The 13,901-nt window shown below is 55.8% G+C and overlaps 1 protein-coding gene across 1 annotated transcript; it reads left to right on the forward strand.

Moving 5' to 3' along the window:
- The first annotated feature begins 233 nt into the window (after positions 1–233).
- On the forward strand, positions 234–6,542 carry ZIC5 (Zic family member 5). The gene is given in 4 exon segments (XM_054848875.1): positions 234–568; positions 570–652; positions 655–1,530; positions 6,088–6,542. Coding segments are annotated over 4 exon segments (1,749 nt in total).
- Positions 6,543–13,901: the final 7,359 nt, after the last annotated feature.

Below are 13,901 nucleotides of genomic sequence, written 5' to 3' on the forward strand. Positions count from 1 at the left end.
GGGCGGATCCCCGCTGCGCCGGCGGCCTGAAAGGGAGCCAATCGCGGCGCCCCAGCCGCTGCCAATCATCGGGATCCGTCCAATCCCTCTGGTGCCGTGTCCGAGCCGTATTTCCCACCGCGCCGCTGAAGTGTGGTGAGGGCTCTGCCAATCGCGGGCGGCCAGAGCGGGGCCGGGGATGCGCGGAGTTAGGAGCGCAGACAAAAGAAGTTAAAGAGCCGCTTAATATATACATGTTTTTGAAGGCGGGTAGAGGGAAAAAAATAACAACAGAGAGCGTAGATGGGCTTGGCTGTGTCGTTATGGAGCCCCCTTTGAGCAAGAGGAACCCGACACTGAGATTAGCGGATTTGGCAGCGGCTCAGCCCCATCCTCACCAGAACATGACAGGCTTCCCGGGGCTGGGGAACCACCACGTCCACCCCCACCACGCGGCCCACCTCCACCCCGGGGACGCGGGCGGAGACCCCGGCGGCGCCCTCACGCCGCTCGGACCCGAGCACATGGCTCAGCCCGCCGCCCTCAAGCTCACGCCCGAGGCGCTCACCGCCGCCGCCGCCGCCTTCGCCGCGCCCGCCGCCACCACAGCCGCCGCCGCCGCCGCCACCGCCGCCGCCGCCACCACCGCCGCCGCCTACGCACCGCCCGCCGCCTCCCTCCCGGGCTACCCGTCGGGGGGGGCGGCGGGCCGGGACTTCCTCCTGCGGCGGGAGCTGCCCGCCGCCGCCGCCGCCGTGCACGGGGCGCTGGGCGAGCAGCACCCGCCCGCCGGGTCCCCCCACCTCCCGCACCCGCCGCCCCACGGCGTCTTCATCTCGGCCGCCGGCACGTACGGCGCGGCCGACGGGGCGCACGCCGCCTTCCCGCCGCCGCCGCCCGGCGAGCAGGGCGCGCCCGCCGGCCGCCACCCGCCGCTCAACGGGCAGATGCGCCTGGGGCTGGCGGCCGCCGCCGGAGAGCTCTACGGGCGTGCCGAGGCGCACTATGGGGCCGCCGCCGCCTCCTCCTCGGCGCTGCAAGGCTACGGTTCCGTCAACCTCAACCTGGCGGCGGCGGCGGCCGGCCACGGGCATCCGCACCACCCCCATCCCCACCACCATCACCACCACCACCACCACCACCACCATGCCCACGTCGGGGCGGCGGCCGCGGCGGCCGGGGCCTTCCTGCGGTACATGCGGCAGCCCATCAAGCAAGAGTTGATCTGCAAGTGGATCGACCGGGAGCCGCCGCCGCCGCCTCCGCCGCCGCCACCGGGCGGTAGGAAGCCTTGCTCCAAAACTTTCAGCACCATGCAGGAGCTGGTGAGCCATGTCACCGTGGAGCACGTCGGCGGGCCCGAGCAGAGCAGCCACGTGTGCTACTGGGAGGAGTGTCCCCGGGAAGGCAAGCCCTTCAAAGCGAAATACAAACTCATCAACCACATCCGAGTGCACACGGGAGAGAAGCCCTTCCCCTGCCCCTTCCCCGGCTGCGGGAAGGTATTCGCCCGCTCCGAAAACCTCAAGATCCACAAGCGGACTCATACAGGTGGGTGTCCCCCTCCTCCGCCCCCCCCCGCCGCCTCTGTAAGCGTTTTCTTCCCTTTTTCTTTTTTTTTTTTTTTCCCTTTCCCCTTCTTTTCCTCCTCTCCTACGCACCGCCGGACATGTGACTTTTTCATGAATAAGTAATTCGGCAGCACACGGGCCACGCACACGGAGCCACGCACACGCACCCGGCCCCTCTGCCCTGCACACACGTGTGTCGTGTGTGTGTGTGTGTGTCCCCGCATCTTGGGCAGCTCCCTCCCCACCCCCTCCGCCACCCACCTCCCCACACTCTGGCACCACCGGATAAATACACCGATTAATAAATAACGCAGAGCCCGAGGGGAGATAAACGGAAGCCCCTGCGGAAGAGCGACGAGAGGACGAACGCCCGCCCGGCCCAGCTCCCGCCGCGCCTGCCCGGGGTACCCCAGGGGCTCCCCCCACGGCTGGGGAGAGCTGCGCGGCGGCCCCCCCTGAAGGACGGCAGTTCTGCTTTTCCTGCCGGCGGGGACGGTGCCGGGCGGGGAGCGCTTGGTCCGGTGAAGATGGGGCCGGGGGGGCTCTTGGGGGCGCAGTTCCCCTGCACTGCGGGCGGTGGCGGCGCGGCGCTCGGGGCTGCCGGTACTGCCGGGGCTACCGGGCTGCGACCAGAGCTGCTGGGGCCACCCCCGCTACGGGACTTGCCTCCACTACCGGGGCTACCTCCCGCTGCCGGGTCTGCCCATACTACCGGGGCAGATACTGCTCCCCTGCCGGGACTACCGGGGCTGCCGGCGCCGCCGCTGCTACTGGAACAGCCGGTACTACCGGAGCTGCCCGTGCTGCCGGGGCTCCCCGTACTGACCCCGCTGCCGGTGCTGCCCGGGCTGCTCCCGCCTCCGGCGGTGCCCGCGGAGCCGGGGAGGAGGGCGCAGGGCGGGGAAGGCGCTTGCCGGAGGACGCTTCCCTCTCTTTGTGGATCTGAGGAGGAAACTTCAAAGCAGCTTCTGCTGCCCGGCGGGGCTTCACGGAGCGGGAGCTGCGGGAGGAGGGAGCGGCACCCCCGGGGGATGCCCCGGGGGACGGGCTGGGCCCGGTGCGGGACTCCTGGAGGGGCTCGGGGTGTGTTCGAGCCTTTGAGGTGGTTTTTTTTTTTTTTCTTTCTTTCATTTTATTTTTTTCTTTCTCTCTCTCTCCTCCTTTCTCACCACCTCCGAAATACGCATTTCGATCTGGGTGTAAAAACTCTGCCGAAAATGAACCAAGCCTGGATTTATAGTGGTAGACAAATATTATTCCTCGGAGGACACTTAAGGAAGTGGAGTTGCCGTAATTGCTTTCTTGATTTATTGTGTGCTGCTCGGGAAGAGAAAAGCGGCGACCGTGCAACGTGTTGTTCCGATATAAAACCAAATGGCCCATGGCGGAAAGGATTATAGATTTTTATCTCCAGAATATGTCAGGCATGAGCCCATATGTAGCTGCGGAGACCTGAGGATGCCCAGCTTTCTGCGCCCGAAGCTGGAGGCGGGGGGGATATCTTCTGGGGGGGTGTGTGTGTGACACATTTTTGGGGGGGGGGTGGTGTTGGTGGTGTTGTGTTAATGGCACCGCGGAACGAGTTAAGCTCTGGAGGCCCGTGTTTTTGTCATTTAGCCGTCCCCATCTGTCATGATTTGGAAAACAAAACTTTACCGCGGACCTTTCTGAGCTCCTCAACTTCCCAACTCCGGGGGGGGGGGGAGGGGGAGGGGAAGGAGCGAGTCCAGGGGAAGTTTGGGGAGGGGGGCAGGGGGATTCAGCAGGAAAAGGCGCCCCAAAAAATAACCTAAATATATATCGGGCAGAGTTTGCAGCTCTGAGCTGTGGTCGAGCATTGCCCCGAGGGCCGGCGTGGGACATGACCCCTTGCAAAGGAAATTTGGAATAGTTTGCAGCCGGGGGCTACTCGCAGCCCCCGGGAGGGTGCTCACGCGTGAGCCCACGAGGGAAGGCTATCTCCACGCAGAAGAGGCCTTTGCAACAAAAGAGCCCTTGGGTCTCGAGGTTGGGGGGCAACAGCCCCCCTCAAATGGCAGCTCGGCCCACGGGAGGGCAAAGGGGACGTGACTCTTTCCCCACGCACAGCCCTCGGGTGGATGAGGGATCCTAAACCTTTTGCTCGTCCGTATCAGATTAATTACTGTAATTTTGCCGCCTCAGCTTTAATTTAGTCATGTGCAGCCTGGGAGCAGGAGAGATTTACAAACTATTTGTTTATTAGGGGCATTTGGGGGGGCGGGAGGGGGCAATAACAACACTGTAATTGTATCTTTAGGGGATTTTGCGAGTTTCTGGTACTCCTGCAGGGAAAAGAGTATGTCGGTAATACAGGAGGTGTTTGCTTGCTTGTTTTTTTCCTCGTTTTCCTCGAAAGCATCACCCTGGGAGCTTCACACCGCGCCCTGCGGCTCCAGCCCCATTTTGGGGACAACTCGGTGTCCCCACCCCCGGTGCATCCTAACGGGAACGGGAACCCCTCCCGTCCTACAAAATCGCTGCCCCCTCGCCGGAGACGGTGCTCAGGATCGCCAGGCTTCCCCCTGACTATTCCCCCCCCCCCCAAAAAAAAAAAAGGTGACCCCAAAGCCCCTCTGTGCCCCCGCCGGCGGCGGCACTGCTGCTGCCGGAAGGAGTCAGGGGACGGCGCCCGGCATCTCGCCCCCTTCCTTGGGTTGAAACCACCTACAAATGGTTAAACTCTGACGTGACACCCTCGTCAGCTTGCCAGGGACCTTCCCCGCTCCTGGATTTCTGTGGAATTGGACGGTCGCGATCCGGAGGCTGGCAAGAAGGAGCTATCCGGGGGCTGTGCACCCCTCGAGGGGCCGGGGGAGAGGGTCCTCTCGAGGGGGGTGCACAGCCCCGGGACCATGCCCACGCGTGAGCCCACAGGGAAAGGCACTTCCCTAAGGCCCCGACGGAGGGGGACGCGGTTTGGTCCGGCGAGTCGGGGCATCTCTCAGGGGGACTGCATCCTTGGGGTAATACAGATATAAACTGACCAAACTCTGGTATATTCGCTTTGTTTCTGGAGGGGAAAGAAAAAAAAAAACAACCCCCAAAAACCCCGAAGTGACTCGAGATTTATCTCGGTGGGAGTGGGAGCGTGCGTGAAAACTCCACTTTAAACTCACGAGATACATTTTCTTACCATTTTTTTTTTAAAGGATAAACTTGCTCTTTCTAGTGCTACCACTTCGTTGATAGGTGAGGCGATTTTAATTGAAAAAGTTGACGCGTAAATAGGCTGCGGAGGCACATGTTTCTATAGTAACAGCCGAGAAATAGCTAGTTTTTAAAAATAAAATCGTTTTCTTTTTCCATTATTATTTTGCTAAACGTGATACGATTTTACAAACGGAAGGAGCAGGAAAAATCTTCTGGTGAAAATTAGAAAATGTCCACCGAGAGAGCCGCTGGGCTGTTATTTCTGAGCGCTCAGTGCAAAACGGATCTGAAAATAGGCATCAACCATGGCTAAACCGACAGCATTTTTAACTGAAGAGTCGCAATAGTCGTGACAAGGATTATCTATGCAGGTCTGTCTGCGCCGGGCTCACGTGTAACATGGCAGGGAAAGAAGAAGTTGCTGTAAGAAACTCCAGTGTGCAGTACGGGGATCCAGCACGTTTTTCTCCCCCTGGTCTCTCGGCAATAGGCATTTACTCAGCCTTATTCGCGAACTATGGGGAAGGGTCGGTCCGGGGCACAGCTATATCTACCAGAACATATATGTCCCAGGGTATGGTATGTCAGGAGACGGGAGGGGGTGGGAGGGTGGGGGTATGAAAGGTACGCCAGTCAAACCCTCCCCGGGCTGATTTTCACAACCCCTGTAACTGTTAAGCAGTGCGTAAAGCTCTTAAAATAGGTCGGCCAGAAATTTTTAGACTCAAATTAGCCTGAGATAAGCAGCTGCGGTAACAGCAGCCTGCTGCTGTCATCACCAGTGTCCGGGCTGCTCTCCCCAGCCTGCAGGTTCCCAGTACGGGCTGCTGGGTGCTTCCTTTTTATATCGGTATGCTTAAACAGGTGTTACTTTTATTTCCCCCAAACTAATTATTCCCCCAGCATAGTGCCCCATTGGGAAAGGATTACGCAGGAGATGTGCCAGGCGAGCCAGGCTGCCGGCAAACGCCAGCCCTCGCAGGCGAAGGCATTGAGGGGTTTTGTTTGGGCTTGGTCATTAGAGCGGTAATGAAGGTTTCTCGTGTGCGAGGGGAGCGCCACAGAGGGCAAACAAGGCAGGGCCCTGCCGCCGCCAGCCTGGGGCTTCAGGTTTGGAGGCCGCCAGAGGCAGTTCACAGTTTGCCAAAACACGGGGGAAAATCGGAAGCCTCGGGCATGTCACGACTGTCGTGACGGGGAATGAAAAAGGGGAGAGGGAAGGAGGGAATGGGGAAGCTTTGCCCTGCTGCTCGACCCCGGAGGCCGCGCTGCGGAGGGGCTGCGCCGGGCGGCGGTGCCGCGGGCAGGCTGCGGGCAGGGCCGTGCCCCCGCCCGCCGTAACGGTGCCGTTGCTGTGTCCCGGCAGGGGAGAAGCCCTTCAAGTGCGAGTTCGACGGCTGCGAGAGGAAGTTCGCCAACAGCAGCGACCGCAAGAAGCATTCCCACGTCCACACCTCCGACAAGCCTTACTACTGCAAGATACGCGGCTGCGACAAGTCCTACACCCACCCGAGCTCCCTGCGGAAGCACATGAAGATCCACTGCAAGTCCCCGCCGCCCTCCCCGCCGCCGGGTTCCCAGGGGTACGGAGCGACGGGCCCCCCCGACGGCCCGCTGCCCCCCGAGGCCGACCCGGCCGCCGAGCCGCCCCGCGGCCGCGCCGCAGCCCTCTCCCCGCCGGTCACCAACCTCAGCGAGTGGTACGTCTGCCAGGCCGGGGGGGGGGCCCGCCGGCCCCGCACTCCCTCCAGCCGCGACACCTCCCCGGCCTCCGAGGGGGATGAGCCCCACAGGACCTCGGCGGGCAGAACCGCTCCCTAGGGCCGTGCCGCGCCGCGCCGTGCCGAGCCGAGCCGTGCCGTGCCGCCGGCGGCCCTGTCCCCGCTGCACTGGCCCAGGCTGCAGCAGTAGCCGCCTGGCACGGGGGGCTGGCGTGGAAGTGCCATCAGGTTTGACTCGCGCTATTTATTCCGTGTACGAAACCCTATGGTGTTTGTACGGTAACTAATTTAATTAAAGAGACTCGGACTTTTTTCTTTTTTTTTTTTTTCTTTTTTCTTTTGGTAAGAAAAAGCATTAATAACGCCACGATGGGCCATCTCAGCGACCCGAGCCGCACGCTTTCCAGGGGGACGGTGCCAAGGGAGATGCCCGGCTCCCACCCTGCCCATGCTGTACTGCTCTTGACAAGAGAGAGAGACGAGGGGGGAGGCTGCGAGCTGGCAGAGCCCTGCCGTTCCCTGGAGCGGCTCTTAAATACTTCAGCTGCCACCCCAGCGCCTCCCCTTCAGCCTGGGTAAAGCCCCAGGTTTGCAGTGGCCTCCTGACTGTAAAGCAGCACCTGCTGAAGCTCCAGCCAGTGAAGGACAGGTTATACATCCCTTAAAATAAAATGAAATAAATACATATATCCACCCCCCCCCGCTTGCAGTTCAGCTCCTTTGTAAATGTTGGTTTCTCTCCCGAGTCGTGGGGTCCCACCCGCACCCGGCATTTTCCCTCCAGCCCTCTTTCTTTCTCCCTTAGCTGTAACCATGTGAAAACGATTTAGGGAAGGAAAGACAAAAGATGCAGCACTCCCTTGCAGCTCCTCCACGGTTTGTATGCGTATGGCTCCTGAAACGTAGCTGGAGAATAAAAGAAACCCGCTGCTATTTGACAACTGTGATACATTTTGTTTTTTCCCAAAAAACCAAACCCAACAAAAAAACAACACAAGAAACTGACAGAAAATTTCCGTTTTCTTGGGGTTGGTATTATTATTACTCCGGTTATTATTATTTTTTTTTAAAGTTCGTCTCGCAGAGGAAGACTTTTCCTCTTGCTCCCTCCAGCCCAGTGTGCCAGTTCTTGGATGGGGGGGAGCAGACCCCCGGTCCCAGCGAGCGCCGGAGGGGAGGGGGGCGCAGGGCTGGGGGGGATTTATTATTTTTTTTTAACATATATATATAGGTTTATTTTACTCTCTCCAGCCGAGCCGGTGCCTGCGCGCACTCTTGCTTTTCACCACCCCCTGCGGTGGCCGGGCAGAGTCACCTGGGAGGAGGGGACCAGAGCTGCTGGGAAAGAAACGGGGGATGGGGGAGCGGGCTGGGGTCGGGTGCCCACCCCCCTCATCCCCCCAGCAGCCCAGCCCAGCGTCCGAGGGGCTGCGGGGCGGGAGGGGGGGAGTACGGGATACCCGGGCCCACTGCCCATCCGTCAGGAGCGGGGCGCAAATAAACTAAAGAGCACTAATTCCTCCTCAGAGACCCCGAGAGGAGAAGCGGCAGCCTCCCTCCCCTCCCCCAGGGCTTGTGGAAATGTGTTTTTGTGTGCCGTGAATGGTGGATGTCGTCTTGTCATTGTTAATAACGTGTATGTGAACGCGATTATTTTGTACAGTCGAATTAATTTATTTTCTGACATCATCCTTTTCTTTTTTCTTTTTTTTTCTTTTTTTTTCCCCCTAGAAGAGTACAGAGCACACCAAAGAATTCCCTTATTAATTTTGGTGATAGATTGTTGTTTATGATGCTGTGGTTTGTACAAAAAAAAAATCGTTATATTTTTCAGCTTACTTGAACGAACGATGTAATGTGAAACAGACTCTTTCTGCATGTCCTCCGTGCGGTGTGTTGGTGCTGATATATATATATAGTTCATAGAGATATTATATTATTAGTACAGTGCATGGTGCTGTCACTCTGGAAGCCTTTAAACGTTGTCTTCATATTGTTGTGTTGGATCTAAAGAAGCAGACATTACTTTAAAAACAAACAGAAAACTTGAATAGAAAATAATTTTTTAAAGTTCACTCGATTTGCTTTTTATTCGTTTTTCAAAGCCCATTTGAATAAATAGAAAATAATAAAGTAAGGTATGGACTTTTTAAAGAATAATTTATGTAATGTAATCTTATTAGAGATATTTTGGTGCTGATTTATAAACGGACTTTTTAATTTATGCATTTTTTTCAACAACAGATTGCACTATACATTACTACATGGCAGGGTTTATAAACTATGGCTCGGGGGGATATATCACTATTTTTATGTACTTGCTACACGTAGGGTCACACACTTGCCCATCAATTTTATGACACATGATACCTCCTAAATAAAATAATACTAATTTAATTTTTTTCATGTCTGTAAACCCCATAAAAAGCAAAAAAAAATTGATTATCATACAAATGAATAAAAATATTATTTCTATGTATTGCATGTGCCTTACTGACAGACGAGGGGCAGAGACAGACCAAAAGACCCCCCCCAACCCGCCCCCCTCCCGAGGGTCAGTAGGTAGAGTCAGATACAATCACAGCCTTACAGCGCGCCAGGAGCAGCACTGGGAGATTTGGGGGTGGCTGAGATACCCCGGCTTTCCCCAGCGAAACGTGTGAGTAAAACCGGTTCTCCTTCGGATTTACGTTTCTGTTTGCAGCCACGCAGAGGGAGGATGCTCTGGGCCGAGCCATCCCTGCCTCCCCCCGCGGCTGCAGGCTTTGCTCCCGTAGGTGTTTGTCCCTGGAAGTCCGGCGGGCTAATGGCGGGGGGGGGGGCGGGGGGAGCGCAGGACTGGGGGGTTGCCTCCTCATGATGGAGCAATTGGGTGCTCTGCTGCTGGCTTTAGACAGGGGAGAGAGAGGGATAGATAGACAGACAGCAGAAGTCAGGCATTTATATGCACGATATTCTTAATCTCTCTCAAGGAGAGCTAATCAAAGTATCAAATCAATTAAAATGTTAATATTTCTGTTGGGGAAAAAAATATCTTCCTGGCATTCTCCTCTTGCAGATACTAGTGAGTTAAACAGCACTAGTTTTCAGTAGAAGACATAGTGGCAAAACCGTATGTTAGAAGATTATTCTGAGATACAGAGTCATGTCAGGCGAGAAATAACGCCAGGAGATCACTGGAATGAAGGAGGAAAAAAAAAAAAGTTTTCAGAAGCTGAGTGAGGACACACGTTTCGAGAGAGGAAAGCTGAGTGAAACCCGCTGTTGGGAAAAAATCCGGGCAGAATCGTGTGTCAGCATAGTGCAGGATTAGTTCCTTTTTTATTTTTTTAATAAAATAAAATAAATAAAACTAACCCAGAACTATTCCCCCCCCCCCTCCCCGCCCTGTAATTTACCAGTGCTCGAAAATGACTGGTCAAAATGTCAAGAACAGTTTCACCGAAAGGTTAGAGTGTTTTTTAAGTCAGTTTTGTTAAATGTGGTAAAGGTGAAACAGGTTGCAAAGAGTTGTTTCAAGCAGAATGACAATAACCAACATACGAAGCAGAAAAACACTCATAAATGAGGGCTCCAATCAATGGGAAAACTTATAGCTCCCTAATGAAGTTTCTTGTGAAAAGGAGGGCGACACAAAGCCACCGAGACATGAATCATTCATGGGAAATATAAAAGATAAAAGATATCTGACAATGAGCAGAACCTTGTATAGAGTGTCTAAAACAAGTTTCCCCTTCTTATTTTCTGCTTCTCCCCCCGCCCTCCCCCCCCCCTCCCTCTCCTAGTGTTCCCTGCCCGCCCTATAGAGTTAACATTGACCAGTGCACGTCCTGCCCCACTTCAAAGTAATTTAGCCCAGAACGGAAGGCTTGGCGCTTGGACAATCTTCATGGTGTGTTAAGATTTCTATGGCAATTGGCAAGCAAGACGTTCCCATCTGAATATGGCTCAAAGAAAGCCACTTATTGACACCGAGTTGGCCATCATCAAAGACTTCATCTTTTCCTAGGCGAAACGTGGTCCTAGCAAACACTGTTTAAATCATCTACCTTTGTAGTCGGGGCTGGGAGACATCCCCGCCACACACTATTGCTGGCGCTCGGCCCTTTAAAGGCTAGAGCGGCGGTAGCGAAGTTTGAAGGGGCTAAGAAATTTCGGGAGTGTGGGAAATGGCATTGCGCGGGGGGGGATGGATAAGCGGGGGAGCTCTCGGCGGAGACCCGCGGGGCTGCGCTCCCCAACGCACCCACCATGGGAGGGCTGTGCGGGGCGCAGGGGGCCCCCAACCCGGGGCAGGCTGCTGCTTTGCTTTTCGGAGGGTGGGGGAGCGGGGGAGAACCAAAGATTTTCAAGGTTTTTCTCCGCGTGTTTCGTGTTGCTAAAGATGTCGCCAGGGAGTTGGAAAGCGCTGGGAAGGAGGGACTGTCAACAACACCCCCCCACCCCCCCCCCGGAAAAATATTTCCAGGTAGAGCAAACCAGGAGGGGTCAGAGAGTGTGCCGGCAGACATACACTCACGCACCCCCCCCACACACACACACACTCACACACACACACTCACACACACACACGCTCCCCCCTGGCTCGGACACCCAAACCCCGGCGGGGCGCTGCCCCCGCTCCCCTCCGCATCCCGCGTACCGCCGGCACACACAACCACGCTCCCGCATTCACACACACACCACGCAAGTGCCTAATCAGGCAGGGAGAAGTTCAAAGGCAGGTTCTTTGAAATTCAAACTACTGCTTTTATGGTACATCAACATGGAGCGTTAGGATTGCTATGGCAATGAGCGCAGCAAAAGCAAGCTGCATTTAAAATAGTCCACCTCGATTCGAGACACTCTATTAAGATACAGTTGCATTGACCTTTAGTTTCATGCCGTGTTAGCGCAGTCAATTTTCACTTCATCAGAACGTCTCATATTTTTTTTTTTTGGCCTCTCTCCCAACCCCCCCTCCCCTCCCCTTTTTTAGGACATCCCTCTCCCCAACTTCAGCAGATAAACAAACAAACAAATAAGCGGGGAAGAAGCTCCAGCTCTTCTCATCCTTCTCTACCCCTCTTTTTTTTTTTCCCCACCTAAGCACTTTTATTTGCAGAGCGATTGTTCTTTGTTTATTTAATACAAGTACTGTGTGAATGGTGAAAAATAAACACGATGAAAAATAACCAAACAGATGATTCCGCCAAGTGAAAAAGCCCGGACTTAATAAAAGTGCGAAGCAGTCACCGTTGAATGAGAAATCCTTTGAAGTGGAACTTATTATAGGAAGAATACTTTTTGGTTTCCCTAACGACGCTGCTGAATTGAAAGGGCTCGCCTTTGTCAACGATTTGTTCTCCTTTGCCGGGATGCCCGCAGAAATTACTTACATGGGCTGCCTTAACATGCAGCCTGCAAATCAGTAACTTCCCAGCTCAGACTCGCAGACGCCGCTCTCCTAAGGACAAAAAGAAGTCAGGAGGAAAACACCCCAACCTTTCACTCAGCTTCTTATTTTGGGGGGCGGGGGAGCGGAGGGAGAAAAGGGGGTTTGGGACGGGGACGGGGGGGCGGGTGTATCCCCCCCCCCCAAGCCCCCGGCCCCCCTGCCCCCGCCCCGCCCGGCGGCAGGCACCCCGAGCGGGACCGCTGCTCCGCTCCGTCCCGGCCCCGGCTGGAGCAGGGGGGCGGCGGAGCTCCTCCGGCAGAGCCGTGTCTCTCTTTCCCCCACCCCCGCTCCCCCTTTTTTCTCCTCTGCCAAGTGATTTTCCCAGGCAGAGACATATTTAATAAGGGTCGTTTATTACGAAGGCGCTTTGAAGGGTCGCCCCTGAAGCCCTGTGTCCATTAAAAACATGGAGGTGACATTTAAACCTCGTTTTAAAGGAGCTCTGGGGTAGTTCAATGAAAGGCAACTCGTTTGTCTTATGAGCTTGGAAACAACCTCCCTTCTTCTCCTTTTGACCACATGGCATAACTCAAAAACAATAGTTCAAAAGTAAAATGGCATCGTGGTGTTCAGCCTCAGACAGGCACCCATCTAGCAGGAGAGAAAAGGGATAGTCCATAACACAATGTGCTTTTTGTGTCCGACTCTGTCACAAGGATTTCGTTGTTTGCTTTAGAGGCTGCGCCTGTTATACTTTCTTGAAAGTGCTTGTGTTAAACAAGAGTTATAAGTCATCCAAAACAACAAACATTTTGATTTTCTTTGCCTAAAGGGTTTTCCCTGGCCATGGGCACCGTGAAAAAATAATGTACTTGCTGAGAAAGGAGCACCAGTAGTAGCATTACAAGCACAGTGCATTAAATATTGAATGACACGAGGAAAAAAAGAGCTTGTCGAGGGGCACTCAGCCTTAAAGTCTTTCTTCAACTTTGTCTTCAGTGCCTGTTGGACTATTTAAGATGGTGTTAATTAAGGGCTGCATCTGATTCCACTAGCCCCCAGCTTTGTCTCTTTGCAGCGCTCCCGTCAATAGCCCCTCTCAACCGCAAGCTTTCCCCACACGTTGGTTTAGTGGTGCATGTGTCACTTCTTATTTCGAGGCTGAAGAGAAACCCGGATCGTGCGTTAAGGGCAACGGGGAGATAGTAATCAAGCGGTATTGTAGGGCCGGGAGGGGACGGCGGCGGCGGAGGGGCAGGGGCAGGAGGAGGGTGCGGCGGGGCCAGGGCTGGAGCCGGGCGGCAGGGAGCGGAGCGGGGGCACCGCGCCGGGGTGAAAGCCTGTTTGCACATTGCCAACAGCCTGTTTGGCAAACAAGAGGCGGGCGAGCTTCATTTGTTTCAAATTAATCGTTTTCTACCAAAAAAAAAAAAGAAAGAAAAACGAAGAAAAAAAAAGCAGCCTTCCCCAAAATTCTGCAAGGGAACAGAAGGAGCCGTCTCAGGCCGTTTGGTTCCGCGGTCGCCCCGTGTGCGAGCCCACACGTGCTTGCGTGGGGACCCGTGGCGTGTGCCTGTGCACCTTCCCGGCTGTACCCCGGCCGTATGCAGGCAGCTGCTGGCGTTTGCATTTGTGGCCTCCCCTAAATGCGCCCTGCCCCGTGTCGGACATCCTCGACTGTGCACCGGGTAGCGGGATGGGCGAGGGCAGAGCCCCCGGCAGCCACGGGGAGGGACGACGACAGGCTTGGGGACAACCGGCGTGGCATCACCCCACATTTACCTTCCTGTATCGAGGGGCCCGCTGCTCCCCCCTCCGCACAGAGGACGGAGGCACCCCGCATTTCGGGAAGAAGCCGTTCCCAGGCTCCGTCCCTGCGCCGCCTGCCCCGGTTGCCCCGGCCATCGGCGGTGCTGCCCGAGCCCCAGTGGGGCGGCTCGCCTCCCCCACCCCAAAACGCTGGAGGCCGAGAAGGGCTTTGCTCGTGGGGGGCATCGCCTCTCCGCTTAGCAAATGCCAACAGCAGGGACGAAAATTAGGGGGCGGCTCTACTTTTCTCCCCCACTCGTTTGCAACCAGCCA

The sequence above is a fragment of the Grus americana genome, chromosome 1 (assembly GCF_028858705.1).
Source record: "Grus americana isolate bGruAme1 chromosome 1, bGruAme1.mat, whole genome shotgun sequence".
NCBI lineage: Eukaryota > Metazoa > Chordata > Aves > Gruiformes > Gruidae > Grus > Grus americana.